The sequence below is a fragment of the Pelophylax lessonae genome (genome assembly GCF_965119305.1).
Source record: "Pelophylax lessonae genome assembly, chromosome: 11".
Lineage (NCBI taxonomy): Eukaryota > Metazoa > Chordata > Amphibia > Anura > Ranidae > Pelophylax > Pelophylax lessonae.
The window spans coordinates 6,669,951-6,691,802 of NC_138778.1; the positions used below are offsets into that span (position 1 = coordinate 6,669,951).

Below are 21,852 nucleotides of genomic sequence, written 5' to 3' on the forward strand. Positions count from 1 at the left end.
TCCAGGGGAGGGAAACTTTGTATCCGGGCCATTTGAGTGAGTTCTGTTATTGTTATGATTTAAAAAGGTGTCAAACAACTATGTGATAATAAATGGCTTCATATGATCATTATCCTAAACCCCTTAGTTCCAGCTGCACGCAAATATGCGCCTTTCAGGGGGTGGGCCTTGGTGCTGACTGGCCACATATTTGCGTGAATTTGTGTAAATACATCTCTGCCGAAAGCGCACGCCCTGCGCCAGGCGGCTATCGGAAAGCTTCTGATCACCACTTGCGGTCAGGCATTTTCCAGTCGCGTGACTGCCATGACAGCCAAACACAGTGGGGGGTCACATGATCATAAACCAAGCTCTGACTCCCGGCATCCTAAACCCCTAAAGGGCCGGGAGGCGGCGGCAAAAAAAGTTAAAAAAAGACAGTTTTTTTTTGGCATGATTAGTCAAATTTTCAATATCAATGTCAAAATTTCACCATTTCTGCCAGTGAATGCAAACTTTTGAGCACAACTGTAAGTAACTGATCATAAAGCAGATCCCATCAATATGTGTGACTGTCCACCACATGCAGTTTGGTCAGTTCTGGCTGGATCATGAAACGTCGTATGTTTATGTCTATTGTTTGCTTAGAAATCTTGAAGCTCGCAGCAATGAAAATGAGATATCACTTCTTGACACATTTGGGTTTCTTGCCTTCAGATGTCAGATAACAGACGGATAACACGGCAGGAGATAACCCTGTTTAGTCAACCTGTAACGTTCGGAATTAATGTAATTGGGTAAGGGGTGTACAGTCAGGGCCCCCTGCTGTGTGGAGTGAGGTCTCCACAATGATGAAAAGACCGGGCTGTTTATCAATAAATAAACCCGCATGAGGTGAGTATTTACAGTACGCAATATGCAGAGAATTTTCCCACCCTGCAGGTAAATAAACCAAAGTTCCTCATAGCATACGTTGTTCACATAACATAGAATACCTTACATATCAAGGGGTCAGGAGTGTGTATTTCTAGAAGAGACATACCTTATCTGCAGACATACAGATCATACTAATAGATTTGTGTCAGCTAGACAAACAGAATACATTTTACCTACACCTGTTATTAGCTCAATACTTCACCCCTCGCTACACAGACAGAAATTCCATTTATTGTGATGGGTGGAAACATAGAAGACATCCATAATAGCCCATTATGAGACCTCTGGGAGAACATAGCGAGAAGGTGACATCACTGTGTGTGTGGTCACATGATCTAAAACTTCGGTACACGAGACCTAGAGAAGAACATAGCGAGATGATGACATCACTTCCCAGTCACGGGAATCCATCACTAACCAATCACATTATTCCAACCTTCTGTAGATGAGACCTTCGGAGGAACTTATCACGATCATGAAATCACTTCTCAATTCACGAGCCCAACATTCTGCATATAAGATCTCCAGAGGAAAATAACAAAATAGTAACGTCACTTCCTAATCACATGATTCTAATCTTCCGTACACAAGACCTCCAATAGAACATATCGAGAAGGTGACATCACTGTGAAGTCACATGATCTAAAGCTTCAGTACATAAGGCCTGGAGAAGAACATAGAGAGATGATGATATCACTTCCCAGTCATGGGAATCCACTTCTCAATCACATTATTCCAACGTTCTGTAGGAGAGACCTCCAGAGGAACTTAGAAGGACAATGACATCACTTCTCAATTCACGAGCCCAACATTCTGCACACAAGATCTCCAGAGGAAAACAAAAAATGGATTTTTGCAAGATCTTACCGTAAAATCCTTTTCTCTTAAGCTCATTGACAGACGCAGTCCTCTTGATTAATATCAATTGGGTTATACTGTCCTACTCCTGTAGAGGGCAGTATAACCCAATTGATATTAATCAAGAGGACTGCGTCTGTCAATGAGCGACAGAGAAAAATTGATTTTTGTAAGATCTTACCGTAAAATCCTTTTCTCTTAAGCTCATTGACAGACGCAGTCCTCTTGATTAATATCAATTGGGTTATACTGCCCTCTACAGGAGTAGGACAGTATAACCCAATTGATATTAATCAAGAGGACTGCGTCTGTCAATGAGCGACAGAGAAATAGTAATGTCACTTCCTAATCACATGATTCTAGTCTTCTGTTCACAAGACCTTCAGTAAAAATTTGTGAAATAGTTACATTCCTCCATCACCATTCCAACCTTCTGTACACAAGACCTTTGGAGGAACACAGCAAGATAAGAACATCACTTCTCAATCACGTAATTCCAACCTTCCATTCATATGACCTCCAAAAGAACATGGGGAAATAGAGACTGTCAGGGACGTGCTGGCCATAGTGCAATTAATGCTCCAAGGTGCACACAAATGCGCAGGTGCAGCCCTGCATGTACCCATCCTGCAGTGCACAGGGGCGCGCATATGCCACCGATACTTGCGCCGTGACCTATATAAGTGCAGCAGCTGCAGTAGTTGGTTGCTGTCTGATCTGCAGCTGTTAACCATGTTTCTGTATCTGCTCCTGTGTTTGACCTCTGTGAATGACCCAGCTTGTTCTGACCATGCTTGAATGCTAACTGCCCTGACCTTGGCTTGTCTCTAGACTCCACACTGCCTCCTGCTCATCTGCCTGATCTTGTGTTGCTGACCCATGCCTGTATCCTGACCATTCTCTGCCTGTAGTCCATGCCTGTATCTGACCGTGCGTTGCTGACCTGGCTTGTCTGACCTCACATCCAGTGTTTGTGTGTTCTGCTCTGCATACTGCCGGGTTCCCACTGGTTCTTCACCTGCCATTTGCTGCCAGTTTTCCTGCAACTGTAAACATCTGTCTGCAAAGGAACTTCCGTCCGCTGCCTCTCCTGCTATCTGCTGTTCAAGCTATCTGGCACAACTCTGGCGAAGCTCCTGCTATGCACCTCTATGACCAACGCAAGATCATGCAGGCCCTCATACCTTAACCTGCTCTCATGGACACTGTCTCAACATCAGTGGTTCTTGAGTCGGGGCTGTACAAGAGGCCTCCCTCTACATGTCAGCCTCTACCACAAGGTATGTGGCAGTTACATCACTTCTCAATCACATAAATACAACCTTCCATACATCAAAGATCCAGAAGAACATAGTGAGATGGTGACATAACTTCTCAATCACATATGTCCAACCTTACATACAAGAGACCTTCAGAGGAGGAACATAGCAAGATGATGACGCTATTTCCCAATCACAGGAATCTATCACTTCTCAATCCCCTGATTGCAACATTTTGTACATGAGACCTTCAGAGGAACATAGCAAGATGATGAGATCATTTCTCAATTACATGAGTCCAATCTTCTATACAGGAGACCTCCAGAGGAGGAACATAGCAAGATGATGACGTTATTTTTCAATCACGGGAATCCATTACGTCTAAATCACATGATTCCAACATTTTTTACACAAGACCTCCAGAAGAACATAGCAAGATGATGAGATCACTTCTCAATCGAGAGTCCAACCTTCCACATGGGACCTCCAGAAGAGGAACATAGCAAGATGATGACATTATTTCCCAATCACAGGAATCTATCATTTCTCAATCACATGATTCCAACATTTTGTACACGAGACCTTCAGAGGAACTTAGCAAGATGATGAGATCACTTCTCAGTCACATTAGTCCAATCTTCTATACAGGAGACCTCCAGAGGAGGAACATAGCAAGATGATGACATTATTTTTCAATCATGGGAATCCATCACTTCTAAATCACATGATTCCAACATTTTGTGCACAAGACCTTCAGAGGAACTTAGCAAGATGATGAGATCACTTCTTAATCACGAGTCCAACCTTCCACATGGGACCTCCAGAGGAGGAACATAGCAAGATGATGACATTATTTCCCAATCACAGGAATCTATCACTTCTCAATCCCCTGATTGCAACATTTTGTACATGAGACCTTCAGAGGAACTTAGCAAGATGATGAGATCACTTCTCAATCACATGAGTCCAATCTTCTATACAGGAGACCTCCAGAGGAGGAACATAGCAAGATGACGACATTATTTTTCAATCACGGGAATCCATTACGTCTAAATCACATGATTCCAACATTTTTTACACAAGACCTCCAGAAGAACATAGCAAGATGATGAGATCACTTATCAATCACGAGTCCAAACTTCCATATAGGAGACCTCCAGAAGAGGAACTTAGCAAGATGATGAGATCATTTCTCAATCACGAGTCCAACCTTCCACACAGAAGACCTCCAGAGGAGGAACGTAGGAAGATGATGACATTATTTCTCAATCACGGGAATCCATCACTTCTAAATCACATGATTCCAACATTTTTTACACAAGACCTCCAGAGGAACATAGCAAGATGATGAGATCACTTATCAATCACGAGTCCAAACTTCCATATAGGAGACCTCTAGAAGAGGAACTTAGCAAGATGATGAGATCATTTCTCAATCACGAGTCCAACCTTCCATACAGGAGACCTCCAGAGGAGGAACATAGCAAGATGATGACATCTATTCTCAATCACGTCACTTCCTATTCATGTGATTCTAATCTTCCGTACCAGAGACCTCCAGTAGAACACAGCAAGATGATGACATCACTTCTCAATCACTATTCCAACCTTTCATACACGAGGGCTCCACAAAAATATAGTGAGATGGTGACATCACTTCTCAATCACAAGATTGTAACCTTCCACATGTAAGACCTCCAGTGGGAACATAGCATATTACATGATTCAACCCTACTGTATCCAAGAACTCCGGTGATCCATAGCAAGATGGTGATATCACAGTTCAATCACACTCTTCAAACCTTCTGTACTTGAGATCTCCAGAGGAATATATCGATGTAATGACATTATTTCTATTTTATCCTATTGTCATCTTTAAATCAATACCTCCAAAAAACACATAAAAAGCCTACCATATCAACCAATCAGAATTCAGGTGTCATTTTTTTGATTCCAGATTGGAAAGATGAATCTGGTCTTTACATCAATTGCTCTCAACATCCCACACATAGACTTTTATTGACAGATTTCAATATCGGGAGAAGTAGAGAGCTCAGAGTCTCACCTGTATAACTGGCGCCCCTGAAGCTGCAATTTAAAAAAAAAAAAACAGGTTGAGGGAAGTTTTAGAAAATTAAATTCAAATTTCTCATCACTAATATCTCACATACATACATATATGACTGCAAGGCCAAAATGAGGAAAGAACATTATGGGATACATTTACTAAAACCGGAGCAGTCAGAATCTGGTGCAGCTGTGCCTGGTAGCCAATCAGCTTCTAACTTCAGCTTGTTCAATTAAGCTTTGACAATAAAACCTGGAAGCTGATTGGTTTCTATGCAGAGTTGAACCAAATTTTGGACTCTCCAGTTTTAGTAAATAACCCTCTATATCTCTTGGGGAATTCCTCGGCTTTAAAGTGTTACTAAACCCAGAACAGTAAAATCAGTCTGCATATGCAGTAAAGCATGCTTGTTATACTCACTGTGGAACCTAAGGGGTTATTCCTCTGCATTGTGTAAAAAGGCTGTTTTATCCTGTCTTCTCTGATCCTCCCCTTCTTCCACGGTCCCCAAACCATCTCCTTGGGGGCACTCTGCGCATTTTCAGTTTTGTGTGTATTGCTAGAGAGTTGTTTTTTTTGCTCTTGGAAAAATGCATGTGATCAGCACTGGGCCAATCAGCACTGTCCAGACAGAGGGTCAGGGGTCCTGCAGCCTCATAGGACAATCAGAGGAGAATGAAAACTCCTCCTACAAGCTTCACCAGTGCTCTGCTGGACACCGATAGAAGTCACAATACTGCTATATACTGCTGATGAGTATTTAGTGGTTTATATTGACTAAAACTATTGCATTTCCATGTTCTGTGCACTGTGGGAGATCAGATCTAGTGAATGCAGAGTCCTGGGGAGATCAGATCTAGTGAATGCAGAGTCCTGGGGAGATCAGATCTAGTGAATGCAGAGTCCTGGGGAGATCAGATATAGTGAATGCAGAGTCCTGGGGAGATCAGATATAGTGAATGCAGAGTCCTGGGGAGATAAGATACAGTGAATGCAGAGTCCTGGGGAGATCAGATACAGTGAATGCAGAGTCCTGGGGAGATCAGATATAGTGAATGCAGAGTCCTGGGGAGATCAGATATAGTGAATGCAGAGTCCTGGGGAGATCAGATAAAGTGAATTAAGAGTCCTGGGGAGATCAGATATAGTGAATGTAGAGTCCTGGGGAGATCAGATATAGTGAATGCAGAGTCCTGGGGAGATCAGATATAGTGAATGCAGAGTCCTGGGGGGATCAGATATAGTGAATGCAGAGTCCTGGGGAGATCAGATATAGTGAATGCAGAGCGCTGGGTTTAGTAACACTTTAACTCCTGGTAGTAGTTTGTGTCTCTGGCCTTCATAGAAGGCCATAATGTAGTGTCATTCTCTCACAGGTGGACCAACCAATTCCTTTTTTACACCATACATAATAGATTGGGATAGGAAAAAAACATCATTCAGCTTAGCTATCAGTTGGATGGAAATGGGAATGTTGGTGTCTATAGTTACCCCCTCTGGGGTCAGCATATACATTAGTTCAGCCTACCAGCAACTACATGAAACAGAAATACCAATTTCGGGTAAGGTGGGACTTTAGGGTTATCAGTGACTATGCAATAACCAGTTCTACAGGTGACACATTTTTTACATTTTTTTTTTTTTGCAAACTTGGAAACCGCCTAGGGAGGCCCCATGACTGGCACCAGACTCAATAACATCCATAATGACATTATTTATGAGCTTTTCTTGAGTAACTGAGGACATTTTTTGATTCTTTACCTCAGAAATGTCACAGTATGGCCGCCTGTGGTGTGAAAACGATACTAATTGTGCGTTTTCTGTCTCTCAAATGCACTCTCAGAATTCTTAAAGTGCTAGTATATTCCGCTTTTTAATTTTTACCTACAGGTAATCCTATAATGCGGCCTATAATAAGGCTTACCTGTAGTTAAAATAATATCTCCTAAACCTACATGGTTTAGCAGATACTCGCCCTGCATACAGCCGCTGACGGTCCGGCGTATTTTGCCGGAAAGTGAACTGCCGCGCGCATTTGCGGGAGTGACATCATTGCGGCTCCGGCCACTCACAGCACCGGAGCCACCAAACCTGGAAGAGACGCAGAGGAAACATGTCAGCTCCCTCAGCGGTGTCCGGGGCGACCGTGTCGGAGCTTCGTTCTAAGGTAAGTATTTCATAATGTGCTAGTATACGATGCATACTAGCACATTATCCCATTGTCCTGCAGGGTTTTTTTCATCACTTTTCTAGAATAATGGGGTTATTTTAACTCTTTACTTGAAAATGCCATAAAATGGCAGCCTGTAGTGTGCAAGTCAAATTATATATATATTTTTTTCCCCCCCTAAGATAGCATTGTTGTTTTATTCTGTTAACTGCCTGACAAACACACTTTTCTTGTATAAGGCCCCTTTCACACTTGTGCGACTTAAAAGCCGCGCGATTTTGTTGACGCGACTTTAACCACTTAAGCCCCGGAAGATTTTACCCCCTTCCTGACCAGGGCCTATTTTGCGATTCGGCACTGCGTGATTTTAACGGACAATTGCGCGGTTGTGCGACGCTGTACCTAAATGAAATTTACGTCCTTTTTCCCCCACAAACAGAGCTTTCTTTTGGTGGTATTTGATCACCTGTGCGATTTTTTGATCATGCGCTATAAACAAAAAAAGAGCGACAATTTTGCAAAAATAACAATATTTTTCACATTTTTTTATATGAAATTACCCCCCCCCCCCCCCAAAAAAAATGTAAAAATCAAAATTTTTTAACATTTTAGGCCAATTTGTTTTCTGCTACATATGTTTGGTAAAAAAAAATTGCAAAAAGCGTATTTTCATTGGTTTGCGCAAAAGTTATTGCGTTTACTAAGGGAAAGATTTTTTTCATTTTTATTGTTTTTTTCTTTTAACGAGTAATGGCGGCGATCTGCGATTTTTTTTGTGGGACTGCGACATTGCAGCGGACAGATAGGACCCCTGACTGATATTTTTGACACTTTTGGGGTTACCAGTGACATTACTGCAGTAATCAGTGCTATACATATGCACTGTTACTGTAATAATGACACTGGCAGGGAAGGGGTTAACTTTATTTGAGAAGGAGGGGTTAAGTGTGTCCCTAGGGGCGTGATTCTTACTGTGATTGGATGTGGCTTTTCATGTAACAGCAGAGATCTACGGTCCTACATAGCAGGACCGTATGATCTCTACTGTTACACAGGGAAGAATGACAGGCGGCTTTGTTTACATTAGCCGCCTGCCTTTCTCCCAGTGTAACCGGCGATCACGAGTGACCGGCGGACATCGGGTCCTCTGGTCACTCGCGTGGGGGGGGTCTGTGAGTGAGCGGGAGCGCGCCTCCGGCGGCGCTCGCTCGCTCCCTAGAGCCTCACAGGCTAGCGACGTAGTACTACGTCACTTTGCATGTGAGGGGCTGACTGCCGACGTAAATAGTCGTTAGGCAGTCGGCAAGTGGTTAAGCAATGCCCTATGTCTATGGAACTCAAAACACATTAAAAATCTCTGCTGATGGTGGAGGAACGTCTGTGAATCGTCTCTGGCGCTTACGTGAAGGATTTCGAACGCTGTAAAAACCTTTTGATATTACTGGCTGAACATAAAAGAGATCCATGCCAAAAGTAAACCAAGTCTCACAGGTGGAGCCCTGTAGATGAGAATGGGGATTTTAGTGTGCCCAAAGACTAGCAGTTAGAGAAAATACAAATTAAAAATGTATAAATTTTATTAAAAAGACAAGATAATAAAAAAACAGCACATCCTACAATGCAATGGATCAACGCGTTTCACCCATACTTAGGGCTTCCTCAGGATCCAGATGTGTAGCAGGCTCTCTCAAAAAGTATATACACACCTTATAGTGAATAAAACAACATGAACAATCAATATACACATGTATGTCAACATATTTATAGAAAATAATTTAAAAACTCATAGAAATAATAATATAAAGAAATAATCATTTAAAAAAATAATAATTTAAATAAAATAATAATAATTAAAATAATAATAATTTAAGAAATAATAATTTAAAAACTCATAAAAAATTTATAGTAACATGTATCATTTGTTCATATAAATTAGCAATTTTTTTTTTCAGTATTCACCGTTTTGGTTGTTCCCGAGATGTTCTCCCCACTTTGCTAATTTATGTGAACATGTGATATATGTTACTATAATGTCAAGGTTTTAAATTATTTTCTATATATATGTTGACATGCATGTGTTTATTGATTGTTCATGTTGTTTTATTCACAAAAAGGTGTATATATACTTTTTGAGAGAGCCTGCTACACATCTGGATCCTGAGGAAGCCCTAAGTATGGGTGAAACGTGTCGATCCATTGCATTGTAGGATGTGCTGTAATACACCTTCTAGATATTGTATTCTCATGTGCTGTTTTAATTATCTTGTCTTAGAGAAACTAAATGAAAAAAAAAAAAAATTATGAATTTTATTAAAAACAAGATAACAAAAACAGCATATCAGCTTTCCCGCTGGTGAAAGGGCGTGCGCGCCCCCATGATCGCTCCCGCGAAGCGACGTACGGGTATGTTGTTTCACGTGAACCTGCCGCTGTATATCTGCGGCGGCTGGTCGGCAAGTGGTTAAGGTATAAAAACCTTCTGTCTTCAGAACCACTTTAACTAAACTCTGTAACACTCAGTTCTGTAGAATTTAAATATCTTTTGAGCATCAATAAATACAATGTGGACTAATGGGCATGTGGGTGCTCCTTAGAACCCCCAAATATGAACACTGACTCACCTTCTGATGAATCGCTATTAAACTTTGCAGAGTCTCTTCATCCAGGTAATCCGCTACTGTTCTGCAGAAGAGATTAGGAATTGATTAATAATTGATAGTAATTGATTAATATTAGTGCCCTGCAGTGCTCTTCTTATATCTAGAGTGTGAAGAGAATTCATAGACACAATAAAGCTCAGTCAATGAGGATAAATAACACGTTGTGAAACTAAGTCATGCATCAAAAATTTGTGAAATGACAGCAAGCCAACATTTCTATGCTGAGAAATCCACAGCCTGGTTGAGGCCCTGATATCATCCTACGAAGCATGAACTATGGGCACATGCAGGTAGACAAACACCTTGAATCACAGTTTACTCTAGCCAGTGTTTTTTTATTTTTTATTTTTAGACCATGCAGTCATAACTTTAGTATTTCACACCCCAAGGACAATTTTTCTACTTACCACTGTTTTTTTTTTTTTTTTTTATATATAAATTAAAAAAAACATGGAAAATTTTGAAAACATAATATTTTCCAATTTCTGGTATAAAATATATCCAATAATAAAAAAAAAAATAATAAAAAAAATTCTTTATAAATTTAGGCCACAAATGTATTCTGCTACACGTCTTTGGTTAAAAAAAAAAAAAAAGAAAATCCCATAAGTGTATAATTATTAGTTTGTGTGAAAGTTATAGCGTTTACAAACTATATACTGGAATTTACGCAGCTATCCACCTTTTTTTTTGACCATGCAGGCATAACTTTAGTATTTCACACGCCAAGGACAATTTCTTTTTTTTTTTTTTTATGTTTCAATATCTTTTTATTGTAATTTCTTTCTTTTTTCTCACAAAATAATAACAAACCTATACAAGGAAAAAAAGAAAAATCTAACAAAAAAATGTTGCAATAATATTATCAATCATAACATCATGCCCATTTTTTTTTAAATGATTGACAGTTGGAGACAATACAAGCCATTGGTAGAAGAAAAAAAAAAAATCTACAGCAAACCAGATGAAACGGTGAATACTTACTATTGTGTCTGTCCTTTAACCACTTGACCTCCGGAAAGGTTTTATCCCCTTCATGACCGGACCATTTTTTGCTATTTGGCATTGTGTTACTTTAAGGCTGCATTCACATGTCAGCGTTTGGATCGCGGGTAGAACCGCCGCGGTTCCGCCCGCGATCCGGAGATTTATTGCAAATCGCGGGATGCCTAGCGTTGCCCGTTGATTTGCAATAGCCCCCCAAACGCCGAGCGATGTTGCCGCGATTTCCGCCTGCCGAATCGCGCAAACAAAATCGCGGGACGCAATACGCTCCAAAGAAGCTCTTGTACTTCTTTGGAGCGTATTGCGTCCCGCGATTTTGTTTGCGCGATGTTGCCGAGATTCGGCAGGCGGAAATCGCGGCAACATCGCTCGGCGTTTGGGGGGCTATTGCAAATCAACGGGCAACGCTAGGCGTCCCGCAATTTGCAATAAATCTCCGGATCGTGGGCGGAACCGCGGCGGTTCTGCCCGCGATCCATACGCTCACATGTGAACGGAGCCTAACAGAAACTGGCCGTCATGCAACACTGTACCCAAATGAAATTTGGATAAATATTTTTCACACAAATAGAGCTTTCTTTTGGTGGTATTTAATCACCACTGTGCTTTTTTTTATTTTTTATTATATAAATAAATAAATAAAAAAAAAAAAAGATGGAAAATTTTGAAAAATAATATTTCTCTTACGTCCTCCGACAGTCGCCGCCTCTTCATATTCGTCACATATGGGGTATTAGACTTTGCTCCGAAGGAGTAGCTAGGCAACAGAATATGTTAACAATAAAGCTTTAACATATCCCACCCTCAAGGGGTGGTCCCCTCAGTCAATACCCTCCTACTTCCTGCAACCATATCTCAGTTTTAATGTCTAGCTTGTCAGGAGTGGCTGGCTCTCTCTGTGCTGGGACTTTTTGTCCCAGACTCTTTCTTCTTTTTGATATTTTGTTTGAGTTTTCTCTCTACCTTTACTTAGCTGTTATTTTTTTCAGCATTAGTTAGTTCTTCGGACGAAGAGGATCATGCGGACTGGGTCTCGGGCTGATCCCCCTGGTCGCAGGTCGTGGGTCAGTGGCTTCCCAGTCTGCCATCGAGCGTTCAGCCAGGTAACGCTCCTGGCACGGTGAACGACCCATCCCTGTTCGGTGCAGGGATGATTGGTGAGGTGGCTACCTCACCGGACGCTGTGCGGTTTCTGAACCGCCATTGTGTGCGTCTTGAATTGCGACTCTCCCTGCCTCATGTGCAGCGGCTTGTTCGCCTGTGCGGGTTCCCCACGCCATGTGAGGTAAGTGTATCTATGTGGGGACCTGTCTGTCTGGGGGGGGTCTCAGTCTGGGACTGTGTAACCTGCCTTTAATCACACTGCTTGTCTCCCTATCTCTCGGCTGCATGCTGTGGGCTGCAAGGGGGGGGGGGGGAGCTGTATGACACTGAGTATGTCAGGCTGGGCAGTGTGAGGAGCTGTGTGCTGTGGGGCATGTTTTTAATGGCATGTTGGGGCATATACAGCGATCGCTGTGGCGATCTAACATGTATCCATATAATGGGATAATATTGTGTGTGATTTTATGCACTGTGGAGCGGCGATTTCGGCGCCAAACGACGCCATTTTACCGGCGCCCGCTCCGGCCGCATGGTTTACATGCACGGCGGCCATTTTCTTGTAGCCTCCATAGGCTTACATAGAGCGCCCTGGCAGCATCACTTCCTCTCTCCTGGAAGCACCGATCGAGGCAGCAGCAGCAGCGGAGTCTCCTCAGGTTTTATCCTTCTATTCCTGTGTTCCATTGCCTGTATTCAGTCTGTATATTCCCTGTGGGGGTCTCATTGTGCCTGAGTGTGGTGCGGTGGGCTGCGCTTGCCGCGCTTGCTGTAAGGGGGCAGTTAACCCTTGGTTGTCTGGCATACAGGGGCAATGGATTCTCAGGAGGGCAAGTTTCCCACAGTATTGGTGGAAAGCCAGGGGACCGCTGTTTCCCCCCCAGGGGGGGATTTAGCCACTATTGTGGCTGGCCTTGCTGCACGGGTGCAAATGCTGGTGGCTGCTCAATCTACTAAACGGCCCAGAGTTGCTCTGTCCTCTGATTCTGAGGGTGAAGGTGATGGGGCTGTTCTGGCGGGGACCCCCCTATCGGGGTCCCGCTCCTCTCTTGATCTAGTGGGGTCTGAGGTAGAGGCTGAAGTTGAGGGGGTTGATAATTCTCCCCCTGGCTCGCCTGAAGAGCTTGCAATCATGGATGAGTTGATTGCTTCCATTAAGCAGACGCTACGTTTGCAGGACGAGGTGTGTCCCCCAGCTGCCTTGGCGGCTTATGGGACGCAGAGAAAACGCAGGACGCCGCAGGTTTTTCCCTGCAATGCTGATTTTCAGCGCGCTGTTAAGGACCAATGGCGCGATTTGCGCAAGCCTTTTGCGGTACCAAGTAAATTTAAGCTGCGTTATCCTTTCTCGCCTGCCACTGATGAACGGTGGTGTGTGCCTCCGCCAGTGGATCATGCTATTGCGGTTTTGAACAAAGCCACTGCGATCCCTGCAGAGGGATCCCCTGTTTTCCGTGATGCCACGGATAGGAGACTGGAGTCTCTTGCCCGTCATACTTATTCTGTTACGGGTTCTATGCTTAAGGCTCTGTTTGCTTCTCTCATGGCGGCCCAGGCGATCGCAAGTTGGACGCAGATGCTTAGGCGCGTCCTAGTGGCCGATTCGGCCTCGGCGGCGACCCTGGATATGGTGGATCAGATCCACCAGGGTGTCATGTATCTGTGTGATGCGGACCTGGACCTGATTCCGTTGGCCGCGCGTGTGCACAGCGTGGCGGTGTTGTCTCGCCGCCTGGTTTGGTTGAAATGTTGGTCGGTGGACCAATCTTCACGTAAAACCTTAGCCAATCTGCCTTATGATGGGTCTCGCCTTTTTGGGGAGTCCCTGGATGTGTTGATTAAGGGGATTACCGGGGGTAAGAGCACTCTCTTGCCCCATTTCCCCAAGGCTAAGGGGGCTTCTGGGAAGAAGCATGCTCATTTTCGGCCCCCTCAGGGGTCCTTTCGTGCCTTTCGGCCGCACTACAAGGGCAAACCGTTCTAGGGCCAAGGCTCTCAGAAGAAGCCCTGGTCTGGGAAACAGAAGTCCGGTCAATCCGGACCTGCGGCCCATAACAGTTCGGCCTGAAGGGGCGCCCTCACCCAGTTTTGGGGTGGGGGGACGCTTGCTCGGTTTTCTTCAGCCCTGGTTGGCCCGTGTGAGGGACAGATGGGTTCTGGAAATCGTTCGATCTGGTTACAAGATCGAGTTTCTCTCTCGGCCGGAGAGCAGATTTTTTCCCTCAAATCTTCAACTGTCTCCAGAGCGCCTGCGGGATCTGCACCTGGCGGTGCGGGACCTGAGGGCTCAGGGAGTGGTGGTTCCGGTGCCTCATCGGGACAGATTTCGGGGGTTTTATTCCAATCTGTTCACCGTGCCCAGGAAGGAGGGCAAGGTTCGTCCGATTCTGGACTTGAAAGCTCTGAACCGCTCTGTGCGAGTTCGCAAGTTCCGCATGGAATCCCTGCGCTCGGTGGTGGCTGCCCTGGTTCCGGGGGAATTCATGGCCTCCATCGATTTGAAGGATGCGTACCTTCACATCCCCATATTCGAGGGTCATCAGAAGTACCTTCGATTTGCCATTGCGGAGGATCACTACCAGTTTGTGGCGTTGCCCTTTGGGCTCGCCTCGGCTCCGCGGGTCTTCACCAAGGTGCTTGCACCGGTTCTGGCATTATTGAGAGCCCAGGGCATTTCTGTCCTGGGGTATCTGGACGACATTCTGGTTCGGTCTGCGACCAGACAGGGTCTGGAGAAGGACCTGTCTGTCACAATGCAAACTCTGCAGGAGTTCGGTTGGACGATAAATGTTCCAAAGTCGACACTGAGTCCGTCGGTTCGTCTCCCCTATCTGGGAATGATACTGGACTCGGTGCAGGCGAAGGTCTTCCTGCCGGAAGACAAACTCAGGACTCTTCAGGAGGAAGTCAGGTCCCTCAGGGACGTTCCACACTCGTCTCTGCGGACGGGTATGAGATGTCTGGGATTGATGGTCTCGGCCTTCGAGGCGATTCCTTTCGCGCAGTTTCACACGCGGGGTCTCCAAGCGGAGATCCTGTCCAGGTGGGACGGGCGACCTCAATCTCTGGATCTTCAGATCTCGTTGAGTCATCGCACCAGGGAAAACCTTCTGTGGTGGCTCCAGTCCCCGTTGGTGTCCGGGGGCAAGTCGTTTCGTCCGATCTCGTGGACGATAATCACCACGGATGCCAGCCTGTCGGGCTGGGGTGGTGTTCTGGGCGTTCTGTCCGCCCAGGGGACCTGGTCGGAGGGGGAGTCTTCCCTTCCGATCAACATTCTGGAATTGCGTGCGATAAGGCTCTGTCTTCATCGCTGGACGGACCGGCTGCAGGGCTGCCCGGTTCGGGTGCAGACGGACAATGCCACGGCGGTGGCCTACATCAACCACCAAGGGGGCACCAGGAGTGCCCGAGCGGCTCGAGAAGTGGCCGACATTCTGTCTTGGGCCGAGACTCATGTCCCGGCGATAACGGCGGTTCACATTCCGGGAGTGGAGAACTGGCAGGCGGACTATCTGAGTCGCCAGACCCTGGATCAGGGGGAATGGTCTCTCCACCCGGCTGTCTTCCAGATGTTGTGCGCGAAGTGGGGTCTTCCAGATGTGGACCTGTTCGCGTCTCGCCTCAACTACAAGGTGAAGAGGTTCGTGGCAAGGACGCGCGACCCTCGGGCAGACGCGTCGGACGCGTTAGTGGCCCCGTGGCATCAGTACAGGCTGATGTACGCGTTTCCACCGATTCAGTTGCTGTCCAGGTTCCTTCGCAGGTTGCACTCGGAACGCAGCACGGTGATTCTTGTGGCACCGGACTGGCCTCGCCGGTCCTGGTACGCAGACCTCGTGAATCTGGCGGTCGACGCTCCTTGGCGTCTGCCTCTTCGAGACGATCTACTGTCTCAAGGACCGATTTACCATCCTGCTTTACAGTCGCTGGCTTTGACGGCCTGGCTGTTGAGACCGAGGTCCTGAAGGAGAAGGGTCTCTCTCCAGAGGTCGTTCATACTTTGATCAACGCGAGGAAGTCTTCCTCGGGGAAGGTTTATTACCGTACTTGGAAGGCCTATTTTGCCTGGTGTGAGTCCAGGGGGTTTTCACCCCGCACGTACTCGGTTTCCCGTGTGCTGTCTTTCCTTCAGACGGGTGTCGATCAGCGTTTGGCGCTGGCTACGATTAAGGGTCAGGTGTCGGCGCTGGCCGTTCTGTTTCAACGTCCCGTGGCTTCCAACTCCTTGGTTGGCACTTTTATTCAGGGGGTGCGGCATCTGGTTCCTCCTAGGAGGGATCCTTTGCCCCCTTGGGACTTGAATCTAGTTCTATCTGTGTTACAACGTGCTCCTTTTGAACAGATCAGGGAGATCTCGTTGTCTATGTTGTCCAAAAAGGTCGCCTTTTTGGTGGCGATCACTTCGGCTCGCAGAGTGTCGGAACTGGCGGCTTTGTCCTGCAAGTCTCCGTACCTGGTTGTTCATTTGGATAAGGTGGTCTTGCGACCTAATCCTTCTTTTCTACCGAAACGAGTTTCGGAATTCCATCTTAACGAGGATATTGTTTTGCCTTCGTTGTGCACGAAGCCTAAACATCCGAAGGAGGTGAGATTGCACTCTCTGGATGTTGTTCGGGCGATAAGGGTTTACCTTAAATCGACTGAGTCTTTTCGTAAGACTGACTCCTTGTTTGTTCTTCCAGAGGGTCCTCGGAAGGGCATGGCGGCTTCCGCCTCTACCATTGCCAAATGGATCAGGCAGACCATTGAACAGGCCTATGCCTTGCAGGGGAAGGTTCCCCCTGTGCCTGTGAAGGCGCACTCTACTAGATCACTGAGTACGTCTTGGGCCTGCCGTCATGGGGCTTCTGTAGCCCAGGTGTGTAAGGCGGCGACTTGGTCGACCGTACACACTTTCACAAAATTCTACAAAGTAGATGTTCAGGCATCGGCGGATGCTTCCTTTGGCCGCAAGGTTCTTAGTGCGGCTGTTCCATAGGGTCCCTTGTTGGGGACTCCTGGCTGTTGGGATAGTTTTTTTGTATCCCCTGGTTTTTTTGTCTTTTCCTGGGTTGTTGCTCCTGTTGAGCACTTATTTTTGCTGTTGCCCAGCTGGTTTCCTTCCTTTGGTAAGGTTCCTTTCTTTGATGTGGAGACTGCGTTGCCTTTCGGCGCGGATGCGTTTCCCACCCCTCATGTTTGCACTGCTTTGGGACGTCCCCATATGTGACGAATATGAAGAGGCGGCGACTGTCGGAGGACGTAAGAGAAAACGGAATTTTTGTAAAATCTTACCTGTAAAATTCCTTTCTCTGAGTCCTCCGACAGTCGCCGCCCCCGCCCCTCTTTTGGGGTTTGAATGTATACTCTACTGCTATTCCACTAAAACTGAGATATGGTTGCAGGAAGTAGGAGGGTATTGACTGAGGGGACCACCCCTTGAGGGTGGGATATGTTAAAGCTTTATTGTTAACATATTCTGTTGCCTAGCTACTCCTTCGGAGCAAAGTCTAATACCCCATATGTGACGAATATGAAGAGGCGGCGACTGTCGGAGGACTCAGAGAAAGGAATTTTACAGGTAAGATTTTACAAAAATTCCGTTTTTCAAATTTCTGGTATAAAATATATCCAATAAAAAAAATAATAATAAAAAAAATGTCTTCATAAATTTAGGCCACAAATGTTTTCTGCTACATGTCTTTTGTTTAAAAAAATCCCATAAGTGTATATTAATTAGTTTGTGTGAAAGTTATAGAGTCTACAAACTATGGTATATATACTGGAATTTACGCAAAGAGCCGGTTGTTGGCTCACTTGTAAAAGTAATCCTAATGGCTAACTAGCCACCGGATTGCTTTTACAAGCAGCGGGAGAGGATGTCATCGCCCCCCCCCCCCGCCAACTTCCGCAGTTTGCTTAGGCTCTCCCGGGATAGGCTGTTCACTATAGTAACCCAGAAGTGATGACCTGAAATAACTTCCGGCTTACCTGGATGTCAACGGCGGCACCATTTTTAATAAATCCGAAACATTCAAAAACACAGATCTTTGTGTTTTGATTGCTTTACCCACTTAAGCCCCGGAAGATTTTACCCCCATTCCGACCAGGGGGTATTTTGCGATTCGGCACTGCGTGACTTTAACGGACAATTGCGCGGTCGTGCGACGCTGTACCTAAACGAATTTGACGTCCTTTTTTTCCCACAAACAGAGCTTTCTTTTGGTGGTATTTGATCACCTGTGCGATTTTTTGATCACGCGCTATAAACAAAAAAAGAGCGTCAATTTTGCAAAAATAACAATATTTTTCACATTTTTTTATATGAAATTCCCCCCAAAAAAAATGTAAAAATCAAAATTTTTTAACATTTTCGGCCAATTTGTTTTATGCTACCTATGTTTGGTAAAAAAAAAATCGCAAAAAGCGTATTTTGATTGGTTTGCGCAAAAGTTATCGCGTTTACTAACAAAGGGAAAGATTTTTGTCATTTTTGTTGTTTTTTTTTTTAACGCGTAATGGCGGCGATCTGCGATTTTTTTTGCGGTACTGCGACATTGCGGCGGACAGATCGGACCCTTGACTGACATTTTTGACACTTTTGGGGTTACCAGTGACATTTCTACAGTAATCAGTGCTATATATATGCACTGTTACTGTAAAAATACAATGGCAGTGAAGGGGTTAACTTTATTTGGGAGGGAGGGGCTGTGTGTGTCCCTAGGGGCGTGCTTTCTACTGTGATTGGCTGTGGCTTGAGCTGTAAGGACACTGATCAACGGATCTACATAGTAGATCCATGTGATCAGTGTCTTTACAGCGAGGAGAATGACAGGTGGCTTGTTTACACAAGCTGCCTGACATTCTCCCTCTCCCCCGCCGATCGCCGAGTGGCCGGCGGACATCGGGTCCGCTGGTCACACGCGCGGGGGGGGTCCGTGACCACGCGGGAGCGCGCCTCTGGGGGCGCGCGCTCGCTCCCTAGACCCTCACAAGCAAGCAACGTAGCCCTACGTTAGTTTGCCTGTGAGGGGCTGACTGCCGACGTAGATAGTCGTGCGGCGGTTGGCAAGTGGTTAAAGGGCAGAGGAGCGATTTGCAGTCTTATAGACCCCAGATCTCTCCATCAAGAGTACCTGTCATATTCCTATTGCTTTTACAAGGGATATTTACATTACTGGTTAAAGCAATAAAAGTGATAAAAATAAATTAAAGTAACAATCCTAAAATTGAAAGAAAAAAATGAAAGTGTCCCCGCCCCTCCCTGTGCTCGCGCGCGCCGGTCCCGCACGAGTGCAAACATCAATCGTCCAACACATGTGAGATATCACTGTGAACATCAGATCATGGGCAGTAATTCTAGCACCAGACCTCCTGTATAAATCTAAAGTGGTGACCTGTAAAGGCTTTTAAAGCGTCACCTATGGATAGTAAAATGTTACATAGTTCGTTAACGTTGCACGGGTGTGCGCAGTTTTAAATCGTGTTTGGTATCTATTTACTCGCCTTAACATCCTCTTTTACAAAAAAAAAAAAAAAAATTAATTGGATAACGTGTTGTGTATTTTTCCCATAAAAAACTGTTTCGAAAACCTCTGCGCAAATAATGTATGGCATAAAAAACTGCAAAACCCACCAATTTATTCTCTAGGGTCTCTGCTTAAAAAAAAAAAAATGTATATAATGTTTGGGGGTTCTAAGTAATTTTCTTGCAAAAAATACTGATTGTTTCATGTAAACAAAAAGTGCCAGAAAAGGCCCAGACTGCGATACTGTAATGGTGGTGATCAGAGACTTAAAGTGAACTGTGATAGGGTGGCGGGCAATCTGGTGTTAACAGACGCTGGCTGGGAGGGTCACTAACTGACACTGACATCTATAGTGAGACTAATACAGTGATCGCTTTTCCTATGCACACATAGTTCTGTGTGTTTGGAAACACAGAACTGTGCCTGTGATTGGCCAATCAGCTCATTTCAACCAAAATCATCGTCTGAAATCTGCTGCCTAGCTCGTGCTGTGTCCAATCAGAACCCAGAAGAAAGGCCTGACATACAGGTACGACATCCCATCCCATTCCAAAGGCATGGCCATTATTCTGGACTTGACCAAGGGGGGGGGGGGGGATGGGTGTGGTCAAGTCCAGATCCCCCTTCATTCTTCTAATAAGGCTTCCCACAAGATTTTGGAGGGTGTCTGTGGAAATTTGTACCCATGTAGGAGGTCAGGTTCTGATGCTGGATGAGAAGACCTGGCTCCTGTCCAGATCAACCTCCATTCTTCTGGTAAAGCTTTCCACAAGATTTTGCAGGGTGTCGTCTGTGGGAATTTGTACCCATGTAGGAGGTCAGGTGCTCATGATGGATGAGAAGTCCTGGCTCCTGTCCAGAACTGGATGGACTGATGTCTTTTTTCAACCTCACTAACTATGTAACAACCTCCATTCTTCTAGTAAGGCTTTCCACAAGATTTTGGAGGGTGGCTGTGGGAATTTGTACCCATGTAGGAGGTCAGGTACCGATGATGGATGAGAAGTCCGGATCAACCTCCATTCTTCTGGTAAAGCTTTCCACAAGATTTTGAAGGGTGTCTGTGGGAATTTGTACCCATGTAGGAGGTCAGGTTCTGATGCTGGATGAGAAGACCTGGCTCAAGTCCAGATCATCCTCCTTTCTTCTGGTAAAGCTTTCCACAAGATTTTGGAGGGTGTCTGTGGGAATCTGTACCAGGTACTGATGTTGGATGAGAAGACCTGGCTTGAAATCAGCCTTCTAATTTATCCGTAAGGTGCTCAGTAGGGATGAGGTTAGGGATTCTGTGCAGGACCCTCATGTTCCTCCACACTAAACTGGTCACACCACGTCTTCATGGATCTGGCTTTGTACCCTTCACTGGAAACCTCTCTATTCAATCACTTGGAGGGGACGGTTCTATGTAGTGAAGGATGATTTGGCCACACATCGTATTTCCATCTGAAGATCAGGCAATACAAATGTCAGAAAGATGAAAATGTAAAATTCCGTTACCTGTTACTCTGAACCGCCAGTTTATAAAGTGCATGGGTGATTTCTGCACAGGCCAAGATGGCGCCATGGCGTGTGTGCAAATCCGTGCCAGTAGCCAAAGGGATGAGCTGAGGCAGCACTGCAATACAAAATGCCAGATTATTGATTGTAATTTCTGTGACTCACAACACCGTCAAGCTTTGCCAGGAGTGACTTTCTTACATGTTACACTCATAAATCATATACAGATTGGAAGATGTACCCTCTAGGGCACATGTGTCATATACAAGACCAGCAGGCTGAATATGGCCCTCCAGGCCATTTCATGTGGCCCCTCACACTTCTCTTGCAGCTGCGTCTCCGCCCCCACCTTGTCTCAGCAGTTGGCAGCAGAGAGGAGGACAGAACTCCTCCTACAGATCCTGCGGCTCTCTGTGCAGAGCTCGTCTGTGCAGAGCTCATCATCAAGGAATTCATTAAGGTAAAAAATGTTGTCACTAAACCCAAATCATAAAAAATGATGAATAAATGGTGCATTACAATTTTTTTCGTATTCTGCAAAAAAAAAAAAAAAAATGGTTGGTCCTGCTGCTCTCTATCTCCCCCTTCTGTCCATGTCCCTGATTCAGCAAGGGATTTTGCAGCTGTGTTGGCAGCTCTGCACATGCTCAGTTGTCAGTGAATTTCTATGCTGAGCATTTCCTCCCTATCACATCTGAGCAGCCCATGTGACTATAGTCACACATGTGGACGTATACACAGTGATAAATGACAGCCCACTCCCTCCCTCCTCCTCCATGGCCACTAACCTGGGGGCAGGATATTACAT

General features: G+C 45.3%; 1 protein-coding gene across 1 annotated transcript in view; it reads right to left on the reverse strand.

Moving 5' to 3' along the window:
• TBCD (tubulin folding cofactor D) overlaps positions 1–21,852 on the reverse strand; it is a 315,022-nt gene that overhangs the window by 74,468 nt on the left and 218,702 nt on the right. The window contains exons 20-22 of the mRNA XM_082272657.1: positions 21,045–21,162; positions 9,892–9,952; positions 5,098–5,120 (exon numbers count right to left, since the gene is read on the reverse strand). Of these exons, the coding sequence (XP_082128783.1) occupies positions 5,098–5,120; positions 9,892–9,952; positions 21,045–21,162 (202 nt within the window). The remainder of the gene's footprint in view (positions 1–5,097; positions 5,121–9,891; positions 9,953–21,044; positions 21,163–21,852) is intronic.